This window comes from Crinia signifera, chromosome 3, assembly GCF_055691185.1.
Source record: "Crinia signifera chromosome 3, ASM5569118v1, whole genome shotgun sequence".
Taxonomy (NCBI): Eukaryota; Metazoa; Chordata; class Amphibia; order Anura; family Myobatrachidae; genus Crinia; species Crinia signifera.
The window spans coordinates 343,011,724-343,030,111 of NC_139219.1; the positions used below are offsets into that span (position 1 = coordinate 343,011,724).

Genomic DNA, 18,388 nt, shown 5'->3' on the forward strand with positions numbered 1-18,388 from the left:
TTAAACGTGCCGTATGTTGGCAGGGGCTGATAATTAACCATGTAAATGCCAGCTACATTTTGTCCTGATACACGCACGTTCCTTTTATGAGTAACAGTACACATATTGAACACTGAATAGAAAGCACAAGATTATTTTTAAGATTATTTTAAAGCTATAGGTAATGTAATTATTGTATGTCTTATGTAGGTAAGTAGATTTGTTAGCGCACCAGAGATTCTCTAATGTAGAGGAGATTGAGAGCACAGTCAGCGCCACCTAGTGATCACTGTTTGAGTACTAGCCGAGTAGGCTAGATACATCGTACAAATTAGCACATCAGCACGCTTTTATAATAACAATCACTTGATAACGGGATTAGCATGTTTTAAATATATTAAGATGAATGTGCGGAGATGTTTACATTAATGAAATATTTACATGTTTGTTTTGCAGTGTTGTCAGTCAAAGCATCATGACCCCGGACGGCGCCGCGTCACCCCCGGTGGGAGGATCCGGAAGGGAGACGGAGAGCACGCCGGCGGGCGGATGTGAGAGCAGACAGCACCGGGTAGGGTAAGTTGCACCTATGTATAAATATGTCACTGTTTGGAGTTGTTAACTGATTATGTCCTGAAGACGGGCTAGACCCGAAACGCCGTAGGCATCAGTAAACGCTGGTTTTGAGTTATAAGACCTGGAGTGACATCGTCTTCTTTCAATATATATTATATATATATATATATATATATATATATATATATATATATATATATAGATAGATAGATAGATAGATAGATAGATAGAGAGAGAGAGAATGTGTGGTGCCACCTGTGCGTCCCCCAACCAGTTTAGGATAGAGTAGGCAATGTCCCCCTTGACTATGGGGTGTGTGTCAGCCAATCTTCAATTGACAAGTAATGGTATGTTACATCAAAGAAAAAAATGTGCTCAATGGATCAAGATGCGGCGACTACAGCTCTTTAAAATATATATATATATATATATATATATATATATATATATATATATATATATATATATAATATATATATTATTAGTGCAGGCCTGCAATTTTTAATAAATAAGTTACTGGTGATAAATATGGACCTGGAACCACGATATGTAAAAAACTGGCTTCATAAATAATTAAAAATAATGTCAACATATATATGTAAAAGATGTATATAAATATATTTATACAATAAAAAGAATTAAAAACAAACAATTCATTGAAAAAATTCCTATCCTAAAAAGTTTCAAAGATATTCCTCTTAGAGTAGTATTAAAAGGAAGATAAATACAGGTTGAGTATCCCGTATCCGAATATCCGTTATCCGAATTATTCCGAAAACCATACTTTCCAGGAAGTGGAAAAAAAAAATTTGTTTAGCTAAAAACTCACTGGGGACATGATATGTAACTGGCACTATATATGTGCAAGACAATGATTGCTTGGCATTCAAATTCAATATCTGAGATAGTACACAAATTTTGTTTCATGTTTTAAAACCTTGTTTTTTGAACAAATAAAATATATTTGTGTGTATTTTATGTGGTAATAAAATATATTTGTGTTTATTTTATGTGTTTATACAGCATACATGCAAGATACTTCAAAATACATCATTGAAATATTAAAATATTCCAAAATACGGAATAATCCGTTATCCAAAATTCTCCTGGTCCCGAGCATTTTGGACACGGGATACTCAACCTGTATATTTAAGGTACAAAAATAGGGAAAAAAAGGTGCTTATCTTTAGATGAGGCAGGAGGGCGAGAGGGCCAACGCGTTTCGTCCTTCTGACTTTATATAGGCCTGCACTAATAATATATATATATCTTTTAAAGAGCAGTAGTCGCCGCATCTTCATCCATTGAGCACATACATACTATATATATATATATATATATATATATATATATATATATATATATATATATATATATATATATATATATATATATATATATAACCATAAATAAGCAGCACTCCTTCCAAATGAAAGTCCGTTTTAATCACAGCAACGTTTTAATGCTCGGTGTAGCATTGTCTTCAGGCTCGAGCATTGAATGGTTGAAACTGAGTGAAAGAAAACAGTTTAAATAGCTAACATACCATGTCTCCTCCCTCGTGCGGCAGTGCCTGCTGCACGAGGGAGGAGACATGGTATGTTAGCTATTTAAACTGTTTTCTTTCACACTGTTGTTGTATGTCCTGACGAAAGAGGTATTAAAGTGACCTCAGAAACGTTGACCGCAGCCGACATGGTGTAGTCTACATTATTTCATTGCGTCAGTCTCTGGAGTGCCGGCCTGGTCTATCATAGACCCATCTGTATCTATCTACATTTTATGGCAAGGTCACCGTGAGCAGCTGATTCCTTATCCTGAGTGCCGGACCCCTGGATTCTATTTATTTATATATATATATATATATATATATATATATATATATATATATATATATATATATATATATACATATACACACACACACACACACACACACACACACACATACATATAATACATCACATATAAAACCCTTCCGTGTTTTGAGGAATCAGTCTGAATGACTCAGTAAGCTGCAAATACCCACAAACCCCCTGCCACCATTTACCCTCGTATGTGCCCATCACTGGCAGGCATCGGCCTGCCCACGTACCCAAAGCACAGCGGCGCCACCCCCATCCCATCCTCCCCGCTGCAACATTATAAATTGCCACAGCCGTTCGCAGTGGGGGTTTGCACATGAATAAACCCAACCATTGGGGCAGGGGCTAAGTTTGGTTCACTTTGTGTATTTCAGAATCGCCCCTTGTTGCCATAAATAATAGTACATCACATTCTCTTCACTACAGCAAGATCCTATCAGCTGGACGGTGAGAGGGATTCCACAGATATATGGCAGCGTGCACTATTCTTCCATACACAGCGGAGGAAAGCACCACACCAGTGACCTCACCTGAGCCTCTCACATGACACAGCAGAGGAAAGCACCATGCAGGACACAGCAGTGACCTCACCTGTGCCCGTCACATGACACAGCAGAGGAAAGCACCATGCGCAGCACACAGCAGTGACCTCACCTGAGCCAGTCACATGACACAGCAGAGGAAAGCACCACGCAGCACACAGCAGTGACCTCATCTGAGCCAGTCACATGACACAGCAGAGAAAAGCACCATGTGCAGCACACAGCAATGACCTCACCTGAGCCAGTCACATGGCACAGCAGTGGAAAGCACCACGCAGCACACAGCAGTGACCTCACCTGAGCCAGTCACATGACACAGCAGAGAAAAGCACCATGTGCAGCACACAGCAGTGACCTCACCTGAGCCTGTTACATGACACAGCAGAGAAAAGCACCATGTGCAGCACACAGCAGTGACCTCACCTGAGCCAGTCACATGACACAGCAGAGGAAAGCACCATGCGCAGCACACAGCAGTGACCTCACCTGAGCCAGTCACATGACACAGCAGAGGAAAGCACCATACACAGCACACAGCAGTGGCCTCACCTGAGCCAGTCACATGACACAGCAGAGGAAAGCACCACGCAGCACACAGCAGTGGCCTCACCTGAGCCAGTCACATGACACAGCAGAGAAAAGCACCACGCAGCACACAGCAGTGACCTCACCTGAGCCAGTCACATGACACAGCAGAGGAAAGCACCACACAGCACACAGCAGTGACCTCACCTGAGCCTGTTACATGACACAGCAGAGAAAAGCACCATGTGCAGCACACAGCAGTGACCTCACCTGAGCCAGTCACATGACACAGCAGAGAAAAGCACCATGTGCAGCACACAGCAGTGACCTCACCTGAGCCAGTCACATGGCACAGCAGTGGAAAGCACCACGCAGCACACAGCAGTGACCTCACCTGAGCCAGTCACATGACACAGCAGAGAAAAGCACCATGTGCAGCACACAGCAGTGACCTCACCTGAGCCTGTTACATGACACAGCAGAGAAAAGCACCATGTGCAGCACACAGCAGTGACCTCACCTGAGCCAGTCACATGACACAGCAGAGGAAAGCACCATGCGCAGCACACAGCAGTGACCTCACCTGAGCCAGTCACATGACACAGCAGAGGAAAGCACCATACACAGCACACAGCAGTGGCCTCACCTGAGCCAGTCACATGACACAGCAGAGGAAAGCACCACGCAGCACACAGCAGTGGCCTCACCTGAGCCAGTCACATGACACAGCAGAGAAAAGCACCACGCAGCACACAGCAGTGACCTCACCTGAGCCAGTCACATGACACAGCAGAGGAAAGCACCACACAGCACACAGCAGTGACCTCACCTGAGCCTGTTACATGACACAGCAGAGAAAAGCACCATGTGCAGCACACAGCAGTGACCTCACCTGAGCCAGTCACATGACACAGCAGAGGAAAGCATCATACGCAGCACACAGCAGTGACCTCACCTGAGTCAGTCACATGACACAGCAGAGGAAAGCACCATGCAGCACACAGCAGTGACCTCACCTGAGCCAGTCACATGACACAGCAGAGGAAAGCACCATACACAGCACACAGCAGTGGCCTCACCTGAGCCAGTCACATGACACAGCAGAGGAAAGCACCACGCAGCACACAGCAGTGGCCTCACCTGAGCCAGTCACATGACACAGCAGAGAAAAGCACCACGCAGCACACAGCAGTGACCTCACCTGAGCCAGTCACATGACACAGCAGAGGAAAGCACCACACAGCACACAGCAGTGACCTCACCTGAGCCAGTCACATGACACAGCAGAGGAAAGCACCATGCAGCACACAGCAGTGGCCTCACCTGAGCCTGTTACATGACACAGCAGAGGAAAGCACCATACAGCACACAGCAGTGACCTCACCTGAGCCAGTCACATGACACAGCAGAGGAAAGCACCACGCAGCACACAGCAGTGACCTCACCTGAGCCAGTCACATGACGCAGCAGAGGAAAGCACCACGCAGCACACAGCAGTGGCCTCACCTGAGCCAGTCACATGACACAGCAGAGGAAAGCACCACGCAGCACACAGCAGTGACCTCACCTGAGCCAGTCACATGGCACAGCAGAGGAAAGCATCATACGCAGCACACAGCAGTGACCTCACCTGAGTCAGTCACATGACACAGCAGAGGAAAGCACCATACGCAGCACACAGCAGTGACCTCACCTGAGCCAGTCACATGACACAGCAGAGGAAAGCACCATACGCAGCACACAGCAGTGACCTCACCTGAGCCCGTCACATGACACAGCAGAGGAAAGCACCATGCAGCACACAGCAGTGACCTCACCTGAGCCTGTTACATGACATAGCAGAGGAAAGCACCATGCAGCACACAGCAGTGACCTCACCTGAGCCTGTTACATGACACAGCAGAGAAAAGCACCATGCAGCACACAGCAGTGACCTCACCTGAGCCAGTCACATGACACAGCAGAGGAAAGCACCATGCAGCACACAGCAGTGACCTCACCTGAGCCAGTCACATGACACAGCACAGGAAAGCACCACGCAGCACACAGCAGTGACCTCACCTGAGCCAGTCACATGACACAGCAGAGGAAAGCACCATGCAGCACACAGCAGTGACCTAACCTGAGCCAGTCACATGACACAGCAGAGGAAAGCACCATGAGGCACACAGCAGTGACCTCACCTGAGCCAGTCACATGACACAGCAGAGAAAAGCACCGTGCAGCACACAGCAGTGGCCTCACCTGAGCCTGTTACATGACACAGCAGAGGAAAGCACCATACAGCACACAGCAGTGACCTCACCTGAGCCAGTCACATGACACAGCAGAGGAAAGCACCACGCAGCACACAGCAGTGACCTCACCTGAGCCAGTCACATGACGCAGCAGAGGAAAGCACCACGCAGCACACAGCAGTGGCCTCACCTGAGCCAGTCACATGACACAGCAGAGGAAAGCACCACGCAGCACACAGCAGTGACCTCACCTGAGCCAGTCACATGGCACAGCAGAGGAAAGCATCATACGCAGCACACAGCAGTGACCTCACCTGAGCCAGTCACATGACACAGCAGAGGAAAGCACCATACGCAGCACACAGCAGTGACCTCACCTGAGCCAGTCACATGACACAGCAGAGGAAAGCACCATACGCAGCACACAGCAGTGACCTCACCTGAGCCCGTCACATGACACAGCAGAGGAAAGCACCATGCAGCACACAGCAGTGACCTCACCTGAGCCTGTTACATGACATAGCAGAGGAAAGCACCATGCAGCACACAGCAGTGACCTCACCTGAGCCTGTTACATGACACAGCAGAGAAAAGCACCATGCAGCACACAGCAGTGACCTCACCTGAGCCAGTCACATGACACAGCAGAGGAAAGCACCATGCAGCACACAGCAGTGACCTCACCTGAGCCAGTCACATGACACAGCACAGGAAAGCACCACGCAGCACACAGCAGTGACCTCACCTGAGCCAGTCACATGACACAGCAGAGGAAAGCACCATGCAGCACACAGCAGTGACCTAACCTGAGCCAGTCACATGACACAGCAGAGGAAAGCACCATGAGGCACACAGCAGTGACCTCACCTGAGCCAGTCACATGACACAGCAGAGAAAAGCACCGTGCAGCACACAGCAGTGACCTCACCTGAGCCCGTCACATGACACAGCAGAGGAAAGCACCATGCAGCACACAGCAGTGACCTCACCTGAGACAGTCACATGACACAGCAGAGGAAAGCACCATGCAGCACACAGCAGTGACCTCACCTGAGACAGTCACATGACACAGCAGAGGAAAGCACCACGCAGCACACAGCAGTGACCTCACCTGTGCCCGTCACATGACACAGCAGAGGAAAGCACCACGCAGCACACAGCAGTGACCTCACCTGAGCCAGTCACATGACACAGCAGAGGAAAGCACCATGCAGAACACAGCAGTGACCTAACCTGAGCCAGTCACATGACACAGCAGAGGAAAGCACCATGAGGCACACAGCAGTGACCTCACCTGAGCCAGTCACATGACACAGCAGAGAAAAGCACTGTGCAGCACACAGCAGTGACCTCACCTGGGCCCGTCACATGACACAGCAGAGGAAAGCACCACGCAGCACACAGCAGTGACCTCACCTGAGCCAGTCACATGACACAGCACAGGAAAGCACCATACAGCACACAGCAGAGACCTCACCTGAGACAGTCACATGACACAGCAGAGAAAAGCACTGTGCAGCACACAGCAGTGACCTCACCTGAGCCCGTCACATGACACAGCAGAGGAAAGCACCATGCAGCACACAGCAGTGACCTCACCTGAGCCAGTCACATGACACAGCAGAGGAAAGCACCATGCAGCACACAGCAGTGACCTCACCTGAGCCAGTCACATGACACAGCAGAGGAAAGCACCACGCAGCACACAGCAGTGACCTCACCTGAGCCAGTCACATGACACAGCAGAGGAAAGCACCATGCAGCACACAGCAGTGACCTCACCTGAGCCAGTCACATGACACAGCAGAGGAAAGCACCATGCAGCACACAGCAGTGATCTCACCTGAGCCAGTCACATGACACAGCAGAGGAAAGCACCATGCAGCACACAGCAGTGACCTAACCTGAGCCAGTCACATGACACAGCAGAGGAAAGCACCATGAGGCACACAGCAGTGACCTCACCTGAGCCAGTCACATGACACAGCAGAGAAAAGCACCGTGCAGCACACAGCAGTGACCTCACCTGAGCCCGTCACATGACACAGCAGAGGAAAGCACCATGCAGCACACAGCAGTGACCTCACCTGAGACAGTCACATGACACAGCAGAGGAAAGCACCACGCAGCACACAGCAGTGACCTCACCTGTGCCCGTCACATGACACAGCAGAGGAAAGCACCACGCAGCACACAGCAGTGACCTCACCTGAGCCAGTCACATGACACAGCAGAGGAAAGCACCATGCAGCACACAGCAGTGACCTCACCTGAGCCAGTCACATGACACAGCAGAGAAAAGCACCATGTGCAGCACACAGCAGTGACCTCACCTGAGCCAGTCACATGACACAGCAGAGGAAAGCACCATGAGGCACACAGCAGTGACCTCACCTGAGCCAGTCACATGACACAGCAGAGAAAAGCACCGTGCAGCACACAGCAGTGACCTCACCTGAGCCCGTCACATGACACAGCAGAGGAAAGCACCATGCAGCACACAGCAGTGACCTCACCTGAGACAGTCACATGACACAGCAGAGGAAAGCACCACGCAGCACACAGCAGTGACCTCACCTGTGCCCGTCACATGACACAGCAGAGGAAAGCACCACGCAGCACACAGCAGTGACCTCACCTGAGCCAGTCACATGACACAATGTATAAGGCTATATTCACACCTGTGTTTGTGTCCTCAAAGACTTCGCAGTGACGCTTTCTCAGCGAACCACAGAGATCCGATGTATCGGCAGATTCCGGCTTCACCGACCTCTCAGGAATATCTGTATAGTGACCTGATGAGACAACGCACATTCTTTATGAAGCTGGCATTGGAATACAGCGACCATTGTGTACATTATGCTGTCATGTAAATCCCAGGTGAGACCCAGATCAGCAGCCTGAGGTAAAAGGCTCATACACATGGGAGGTCATTCTAATCCCTTGTGTCCATGGTGATGACCTGTGCTCACGGGTCAGTGCGGGTGGGGGGCGTGTAGCCTATGGCAACACCCAGCGTTTCATTGGCGTCCCCATGGTAATTCACCCATGACTCCGGGAGCGAGCAGCTGACGTCACCAGATGCCCCCCTCTTCCCATAACAAGGTGTTGCATCTGTCACCAGAGAGTGAATGGCTTAGAAATCATTTGATGGTCAGCGAACATCGAATGATCTCGTCCATGCAAACAAGATGCAAAACATTCATTCACATGCACAGGAGTGATATCGCCATGCAGTAGGCCGGGGCGGTCAGCCCTACCTCTGTGTATGACCCCAAGTGATGCTGATCTGGGGTCCTGGAGTCACTATCGACAATGTTGTAACCAGATAACCCTGGCCTGCATACATCGCCCAGCACACATCGCTCAGCACACATCGCTGGTGCGTAGCATGGTCTGTCTGCCATCTGTGCTAACCTACATCGCTCAGCACACATCGCTGGTGCGTAGCATGGTGTGTCTGCCATCTGCACTAACCTACATCGCTCAGCACACATCGCTGGTGCGTAGCATGGTCTGTCTGCCATCTGCACTAACCTACATCGCCCAGCACACATCGCTCAGCACACATCGCTGGTGCATAGCATGGTGTGTCTGCCATCTGCACTAACCTACATCGCTCAGCACACATCGCTGGTGCGTAGCATGGTGTGTCTGCCATCTGTGCTAACCTACATCGCTCAGCACACATTGCTGGTGCGTAGCATGGTCTGTCTGCCATCTGTGATAACCTAAATCGCCCAGCACACATCGCTCAGCACACATCGCTGGTGCGTAGCATGGTCTGTCTGCCATCTGCGCTAACCTACATCGCTCAGCACACATCGCTGGTGCGTAGCATGGTCTGTCTGCCATCTGTGCTAACCTACATCGCTCAGCACACATCGCTGGTGCGTAGCATGGTCTGTCTGCCATCTGTGCTAACCTACATCGCTCAGCACACATCGCTGGTGCGTAGCATGGTCTGTCTGCCATCTGTGCTAACCTACATCGCTCAGCACACATCGCTGGTGCGTAGCATGGTGTATCTGCCATCTGTGCTAATCTACATCGCTCAGCACACATCGCTGGTGCGTAGCATGGTCTGTCTGCCATCTGTGCTAACCTACATCGCTCAGCACACATCGCTGGTGCGTAGCATGGTGTGTCTGCCATCTGTGCTAACCTACATCGCTCAGCACACATCGCTGGTGCGTAGCATGGTGTGTCTGCCATCTGCTCTAACCTACATCGCTCAGCACACATCGCTGGTGCGTAGCATGGTCTGTCTGCCATCTGTGCTAACCTACATCGCTCAGCACACATCGCTGGTGCGTAGCATGGTGTGTCTGCCATCTGTGCTAACCTACATCGCTCAGCACACATCGCTGGTGCGTAGCATGGTCTGTCTGCCATCTGTGCTAACCTACATCGCTCAGCACACATCGCTGGTGCGTAGCATGGTGTGTCTGCCATCTGCTCTAACCTACATCGCTCAGCACACATCGCTGGTGCGTAGCATGGTCTGTCTGCCATCTGTGCTAACCTACATCGCTCAGCACACATCGCTGGTGCGTAGCATGGTGTGTCTGCCATCTGTGCTAACCTACATCGCTCAGCACACATCGCTGGTGCGTAGCATGGTCTGTCTGCCATCTGTGCTAACCTACATCGCTCAGCACACATCGCTGGTGCGTAGCATGGTGTGTCTGCCATCTGCGCTAACCTACATCACTCAGCACACATCGCTGGTGCGTAGCATGGTGTGTCTGCCATCTGTGGTAACCTACATCGCTCAGCACACATTGCTGGTGCGTAGCATGGTGTGTCTGCCATCTGTGGTAACCTACATCGCTCAGCACACATCGCTGGTGCGTAGCATGGTGTGTCTGCCATCTGTGGTAACCTACATCACTCAGCACACATCGCTGGTGCGTAGCATGGTCTGTCTGCCATCTGCACTAACCTACATCGCTCAGCACACATCGCTGGTGCGTAGCATGGTGTGTCTGCCATCTGCTCTAACCTACATCGCTCAGCACACATCGCTGGTGCGTAGCATGGTCTGTCTGCCATCTGCGCTAACCTACATCGCTCAGCACACATCGCTGGTGCGTAGCATGGTCTGTCTGCCATCTGTGCTAACCTACATCGCTCAGCACACATCGCTGGTGCGTAGCATGGTCTGTCTGCCATCTGTGCTAACCTACATCGCTCAGCACACATCGCTGGTGCGTAGCATGGTCTGTCTGCCATCTGTGCTAACCTACATCGCTCAGCACACATCGCTGGTGCGTAGCATGGTGTATCTGCCATCTGTGCTAATCTACATCGCTCAGCACACATCGCTGGTGCGTAGCATGGTGTGTCTGCCATCTGTGCTAACCTACATCGCTCAGCACACATCGCTGGTGCGTAGCATGGTGTGTCTGCCATCTGCTCTAACCTACATCGCTCAGCACACATCGCTGGTGCGTAGCATGGTCTGTCTGCCATCTGTGCTAACCTACATCGCTCAGCACACATCGCTGGTGCGTAGCATGGTGTGTCTGCCATCTGTGCTAACCTACATCGCTCAGCACACATCGCTGGTGCGTAGCATGGTCTGTCTGCCATCTGTGCTAACCTACATCGCTCAGCACACATCGCTGGTGCGTAGCATGGTGTGTCTGCCATCTGTGCTAACCTACATCGCTCAGCACACATCGCTGGTGCGTAGCACGGTGTGTCTGCCATCTGCGCTAACCTACATCACTCAGCACACATCGCTGGTGCGTAGCATGGTGTGTCTGCCATCTGTGGTAACCTACATCACTCAGCACACATCGCTGGTGCGTAGCATGGTCTGTCTGCCATCTGCACTAACCTACATCGCTCAGCACACATCGCTGGTGCGTAGCATGGTGTGTCTGCCATCTGCTCTAACCTACATCGCTCAGCACACATCGCTGGTGCGTAGCATGGTCTGTCTGCCATCTGTGCTAACCTACATCGCTCAGCACACATCGCTGGTGCATAGCATGGTCTGTCTGCCATCTGCACTAACCTACATCGCTCAGCACACATCGCTGGTGCGTAGCATGGTCTGTCTGCCATCTGTGCTAACCTACATCACTCAGCACACATCGCTGGTGCGTAGCATGGTGTGTCTGCCATCTGCTCTAACCTACATCGCTCAGCACACATCGCTGGTGCATAGCATGGTCTGTCTGCCATCTGTGCTAACCTACATCGCTCAGCACACATCGCTGGTGCGTAGCATGGTCTGTCTGCCATCTGTGCTAACCTACATCGCTCAGCACACATCGCTGGTGCGTAGCATGGTCTGTCTGCCATCTGTGCTAACCTACATCGCTCAGCACACATCGCTGGTGCGTAGCATGGTGTGTCTGCCATCTGTGCTAACCTACATCGCTCAGCACACATCGCTGGTGCGTAGCACGGTGTGTCTGCCATCTGCGCTAACCTACATCACTCAGCACACATCGCTGGTGCGTAGCATGGTGTGTCTGCCATCTGTGGTAACCTACATCACTCAGCACACATCGCTGGTGCGTAGCATGGTCTGTCTGCCATCTGCACTAACCTACATCGCTCAGCACACATCGCTGGTGCGTAGCATGGTGTGTCTGCCATCTGCTCTAACCTACATCGCTCAGCACACATCGCTGGTGCATAGCATGGTCTGTCTGCCATCTGCGCTAACCTACTTTGCTCAGCACACATCGCTGGTGCGTAGCATGGTGTGTCTGCCATCTGCGCTAACCTACATCGCTCAGCACACATCGCTGGTGCGTAGCATGGTGTGTCTGCCATCTGCGCTAACCTACATCGCTCAGCACACATCGCTGGTGCGTAGCATGGTGTGTCTGCCATCTGTGCTAACCTACATCGCTCAGCACACATCGCTGGTGCGTAGCATGGTGTGTCTGCCATCTGTGCTAACCTACATCGCTCAGCACACATCGCTGGTGCGTAGCATGGTGTGTCTGCCATCTGTGCTAACCTACATCGCTCAGCACACATCGCTGGTGCGTAGCATGGTGTGTCTGCCATCTGCTCTAACCTACATCGCTCAGCACACATCGCTGGTGCGTAGCATGGTGTGTCTGCCATCTGTGCTAACCTACATCGCTCAGCACACATCGCTGGTGCATAGCATGGTCTGTCTGCCATCTGTGCTAACCTACATCGCTCAGCACACATCGCTGGTGCGTAGCATGGTGTGTCTGCCATCTGTGCTAACCTACATCGCTCAGCACACATCGCTGGTGCGTAGCATGGTCTGTCTGCCATCTGCTCTAACCTACATCGCTCAGCACACATCGCTGGTGCGTAGCATGGTGTGTCTGCCATCTGTGCTAACCTACATCGCTCAGCACACATCGCTGGTGCATAGCATGGTCTGTCTGCCATCTGTGCTAACCTACATCGCTCAGCACACATCGCTGGTGCGTAACATGGTGTGTCTGCCATCTGTGCTAACCTACATCGTACAGCACACATCGCTGGTGCGTAGGATGGTGTGTCTGCCATCTGCGCTAACCTACATCGCTCAGCACACATCGCTGGTGCGTAGCATGGTCTGTCTGCCATCTGTGCTAACCTACATCACTCAGCACACATCGCTGGTGCGTAGCATGGTGTGTCTGCCATCTGTGCTAACCTACATCACTCAGCACACATCGCTGGTGCGTAGCATGGTGTGTCTGCCATCTGTGCTAACCTACATCGCTCAGCACACATCGCTGGTGCGTAGCATGGTGTGTCTGCCATCTGTGCTAACCTACATCGCTCAGCACACATCGCTGGTGCGTAGCATGGTGTGTCTGCCATCTGTGCTAACCTACATCGCTAAGCACACATCGCTGGTGCGTAGCATGGTCTGTCTGCCATCTGCGCTAACCTACATCGCTCAGCACACATCGCTGGTGCGTAACATGGTGTGTCTGCCATCTGCGCTAACCTACATCGCTCAGCACACATCGCTGGTGCGTAGCATGGTGTGTCTGCCATCTGTGCTAACCTACATCACTCAGCACACATCGCTGGTGCGTAGCATGGTGTGTCTGCCATCTGCGCTAACCTACATCACTCAGCACACATCGCTGGTGCGTAGCATGGTGTATCTGCCATCTGCTCTAACCTACATCGCTCAGCACACATCGCTGGTGCGTAGCATGGTGTGTCTGCCATCTGTGCTAACCTACATCGCTCAGCACACATCGCTGGTGCGTAGCATGGTGTGTCTGCCATCTGCTCTAACCTACATCGCTCAGCACACATCGCTGGTGCGTAGCATGGTCTGTCTGCCATCTGTGCTAACCTACATCACTCAGCACACATCGCTGGTGCGTAGCATGGTGTGTCTGCCATCTGCGCTAACCTACATCGCTCAGCACACATCGCTGGTGCGTAGCATGGTGTGTCTGCCATCTGTGATAACCTACATCACTCAGCACACATCGCTGGTGCGTAGCATGGTGTGTCTGCCATCTGTGCTAACCTACATCGCTCTGCACACATCGCTGGTGCGTAGCATGGTGTGTCTGCCATCTGTGCTAACCTACATCGCTCAGCACACATCGCTGGTGCGTAGCATGGTGTGTCTGCCATCTGTGCTAACCTACATCGCTCAGCACACATCGCTGGTGCGTAGCATGGTGTGTCTGCCATCTGCTCTAACCTACATCGCTCAGCACACATCGCTGGTGCGTAGCATGGTGTGTCTGCCATCTGTGCTAACCTACATCGCTCAGCACACATCGCTGGTGCATAGCATGGTCTGTCTGCCATCTGTGCTAACCTACATCGCTCAGCACACATCGCTGGTGCGTAGCATGGTGTGTCTGCCATCTGTGCTAACCTACATCGCTCAGCACACATCGCTGGTGCGTAGCATGGTCTGTCTGCCATCTGCTCTAACCTACATCGCTCAGCACACATCGCTGGTGCGTAGCATGGTGTGTCTGCCATCTGTGCTAACCTACATCGCTCAGCACACATCGCTGGTGCATAGCATGGTCTGTCTGCTATCTGTGCTAACCTACATCGCTCAGCACACATCGCTGGTGCGTAGCATGGTCTGTCTGCCATCTGTGCTAACCTACATCGCTCAGCACACATCGCTGGTGCGTAGCATGGTGTGTCTGCCATCTGTGCTAACCTACATCGTACAGCACACATCGCTGGTGCGTAGCATGGTGTGTCTGCCATCTGTGCTAACCTACATCACTCAGCACACATCGCTGGTGCGTAGCATGGTGTGTCTGCCATCTGTGCTAACCTACATCGCTCAGCACACATCGCTGGTGCGTAGCATGGTGTGTCTGCCATCTGTGCTAACCTACATCGCTCAGCACACATCGCTGGTGCGTAGCATGGTGTGTCTGCCATCTGTGCTAACCTACATCGCTCAGCACACATCGCTGGTGCGTAGCATGGTCTGTCTGCCATCTGCGCTAACCTACATCGCTCAGCACACATCGCTGGTGCGTAGCATGGTCTGTCTGCCATCTGTGCTAACCTACATCGCTCAGCACACATCGCTGGTGCGTAGCATGGTCTGTCTGCCATCTGTGCTAACCTACATCGCTCAGCACACATCGCTGGTGCGTAGCATGGTCTGTCTGCCATCTGTGCTAACCTACATCGCTCAGCACACATCGCTGGTGCGTAGCATGGTGTGTCTGCCATCTGTGCTAACCTACATCGCTCAGCACACATCGCTGGTGCGTAGCACGGTGTGTCTGCCATCTGCGCTAACCTACATCACTCAGCACACATCGCTGGTGCGTAGCATGGTGTGTCTGCCATCTGTGGTAACCTACATCACTCAGCACACATCGCTGGTGCGTAGCATGGTCTGTCTGCCATCTGCACTAACCTACATCGCTCAGCACACATCGCTGGTGCGTAGCATGGTGTGTCTGCCATCTGCGCTAACCTACATCGCTCAGCACACATCGCTGGTGCGTAGCATGGTGTGTCTGCCATCTGCGCTAACCTACATCGCTCAGCACACATCGCTGGTGCGTAGCATGGTGTGTCTGCCATCTGTGCTAACCTACATCGCTCAGCACACATCGCTGGTGCGTAGCATGGTGTGTCTGCCATCTGTGCTAACCTACATCGCTCAGCACACATCGCTGGTGCGTAGCATGGTGTGTCTGCCATCTGTGCTAACCTACATCGCTCAGCACACATCGCTGGTGCGTAGCATGGTGTGTCTGCCATCTGCTCTAACCTACATCGCTCAGCACACATCGCTGGTGCGTAGCATGGTGTGTCTGCCATCTGTGCTAACCTACATCGCTCAGCACACATCGCTGGTGCATAGCATGGTCTGTCTGCCATCTGTGCTAACCTACATCGCTCAGCACACATCGCTGGTGCGTAGCATGGTGTGTCTGCCATCTGTGCTAACCTACATCGCTCAGCACACATCGCTGGTGCGTAGCATGGTCTGTCTGCCATCTGCTCTAACCTACATCGCTCAGCACACATCGCTGGTGCGTAGCATGGTGTGTCTGCCATCTGTGCTAACCTACATCGCTCAGCACACATCGCTGGTGCATAGCATGGTCTGTCTGCCATCTGTGCTAACCTACATCGCTCAGCACACATCGCTGGTGCGTAGCATGGTCTGTCTGCCATCTGTGCTAACCTACATCGCTCAGCACACATCGCTGGTGCGTAGCATGGTGTGTCTGCCATCTGTGCTAACCTACATCGTACAGCACACATCGCTGGTGCGTAGGATGGTGTGTCTGCCATCTGCGCTAACCTACATCGCTCAGCACACATCGCTGGTGCGTAGCATGGTCTGTCTGCCATCTGTGCTAACCTACATCACTCAGCACACATCGCTGGTGCGTAGCATGGTCTGTCTGCCATCTGTGCTAACCTACATCACTCAGCACACATCGCTGGTGCGTAGCATGGTGTGTCTGCCATCTGTGCTAACCTACATCGCTCAGCACACATCGCTGGTGCGTAGCATGGTGTGTCTGCCATCTGTGCTAACCTACATCGCTCAGCACACATCGCTGGTGCGTAGCATGGTGTGTCTGCCATCTGTGCTAACCTACATCGCTCAGCACACATCGCTGGTGCGTAGCATGGTGTGTCTGCCATCTGTGCTAACCTACATCGCTCAGCACACATCGCTGGTGCGTAGCATGGTCTGTCTGCCATCTGCGCTAACCTACATCGCTCAGCACACATCGCTGGTGCGTAACATGGTGTGTCTGCCATCTGCGCTAACCTACATCGCTCAGCACACATCGCTGGTGCGTAGCATGGTGTGTCTGCCATCTGTGCTAACCTACATCACTCAGCACACATCGCTGGTGCGTAGCATGGTGTGTCTGCCATCTGCGCTAACCTACATCACTCAGCACACATCGCTGGTGCGTAGCATGGTGTGTCTGCCATCTGTGCTAACCTACATCGCTCAGCACACATCGCTGGTGCGTAGCATGGTGTGTCTGCCATCTGCTCTAACCTACATCGCTCAGCACACATCGCTGGTGCGTAGCATGGTCTGTCTGCCATCTGTGCTAACCTACATCACTCAGCACACATCGCTGGTGCGTAGCATGGTGTGTCTGCCATCTGCGATAACCTACATCGCTCAGCACACATCGCTGGTGCGTAGCATGGTGTGTCTGCCATCTGTGATAACCTACATCACTCAGCACACATCGCTGGTGCGTAGCATGGTGTGTCTGCCATCTGTGCTAACCTACATCGCTCAGCACACATCGCTGGTGCGTAGCATGGTGTGTCTGCCATCTGTGCTAACCTACATCGCTCAGCACACATCGCTGGTGCGTAGCATGGTGTGTCTGCCATCTGTGCTAACCTACATCGCTCAGCACACATCGCTGGTGCGTAGCATGGTGTGTCTGCCATCTGCTCTAACCTACATCGCTCAGCACACATCGCTGGTGCGTAGCATGGTGTGTCTGCCATCTGTGCTAACCTACATCGCTCAGCACACATCGCTGGTGCATAGCATGGTCTGTCTGCCATCTGTGCTAACCTACATCGCTCAGCACACATCGCTGGTGCGTAGCATGGTGTGTCTGCCATCTGTGCTAACCTACATCGCTCAGCACACATCGCTGGTGCGTAGCATGGTCTGTCTGCCATCTGCTCTAACCTACATCGCTCAGCACACATCGCTGGTGCGTAGCATGGTGTGTCTGCCATCTGTGCTAACCTACATCGCTCAGCACACATCGCTGGTGCATAGCATGGTCTGTCTGCCATCTGTGCTAACCTACATCGCTCAGCACACATCGCTGGTGCGTAGCATGGTCTGTCTGCCATCTGTGCTAACCTACATCGCTCAGCACACATCGCTGGTGCGTAGCATGGTGTGTCTGCCATCTGTGCTAACCTACATCGTACAGCACACATCGCTGGTGCGTAGGATGGTGTGTCTGCCATCTGCGCTAACCTACATCGCTCAGCACACATCGCTGGTGCGTAGCATGGTCTGTCTGCCATCTGTGCTAACCTACATCACTCAGCACACATCGCTGGTGCGTAGCATGGTCTGTCTGCCATCTGTGCTAACCTACATCACTCAGCACACATCGCTGGTGCGTAGCATGGTGTGTCTGCCATCTGTGCTAACCTACATCGCTCAGCACACATCGCTGGTGCGTAGCATGGT

General features: G+C 52.0%; 1 protein-coding gene across 5 annotated transcripts in view; it reads right to left on the reverse strand.

The window, feature by feature from the left end:
- Positions 1-18,388, reverse strand: part of LOC146064951 (uncharacterized) — a 101,229-nt gene that overhangs the window by 35,539 nt on the left and 47,302 nt on the right. For 4 of the 5 annotated variants that reach the window (XM_083179006.1, XM_083179001.1, XM_083179003.1 and 1 more), the window contains exon 3: positions 8,406-8,519. The exons of the other annotated variant lie outside the window; for it this stretch is intronic. In XM_083179006.1, coding sequence (XP_083035132.1) covers positions 8,406-8,519 — 114 coding nt within the window. The remainder of the gene's footprint in view (positions 1-8,405; positions 8,520-18,388) is intronic. 5 annotated transcript variants of the gene reach the window in all.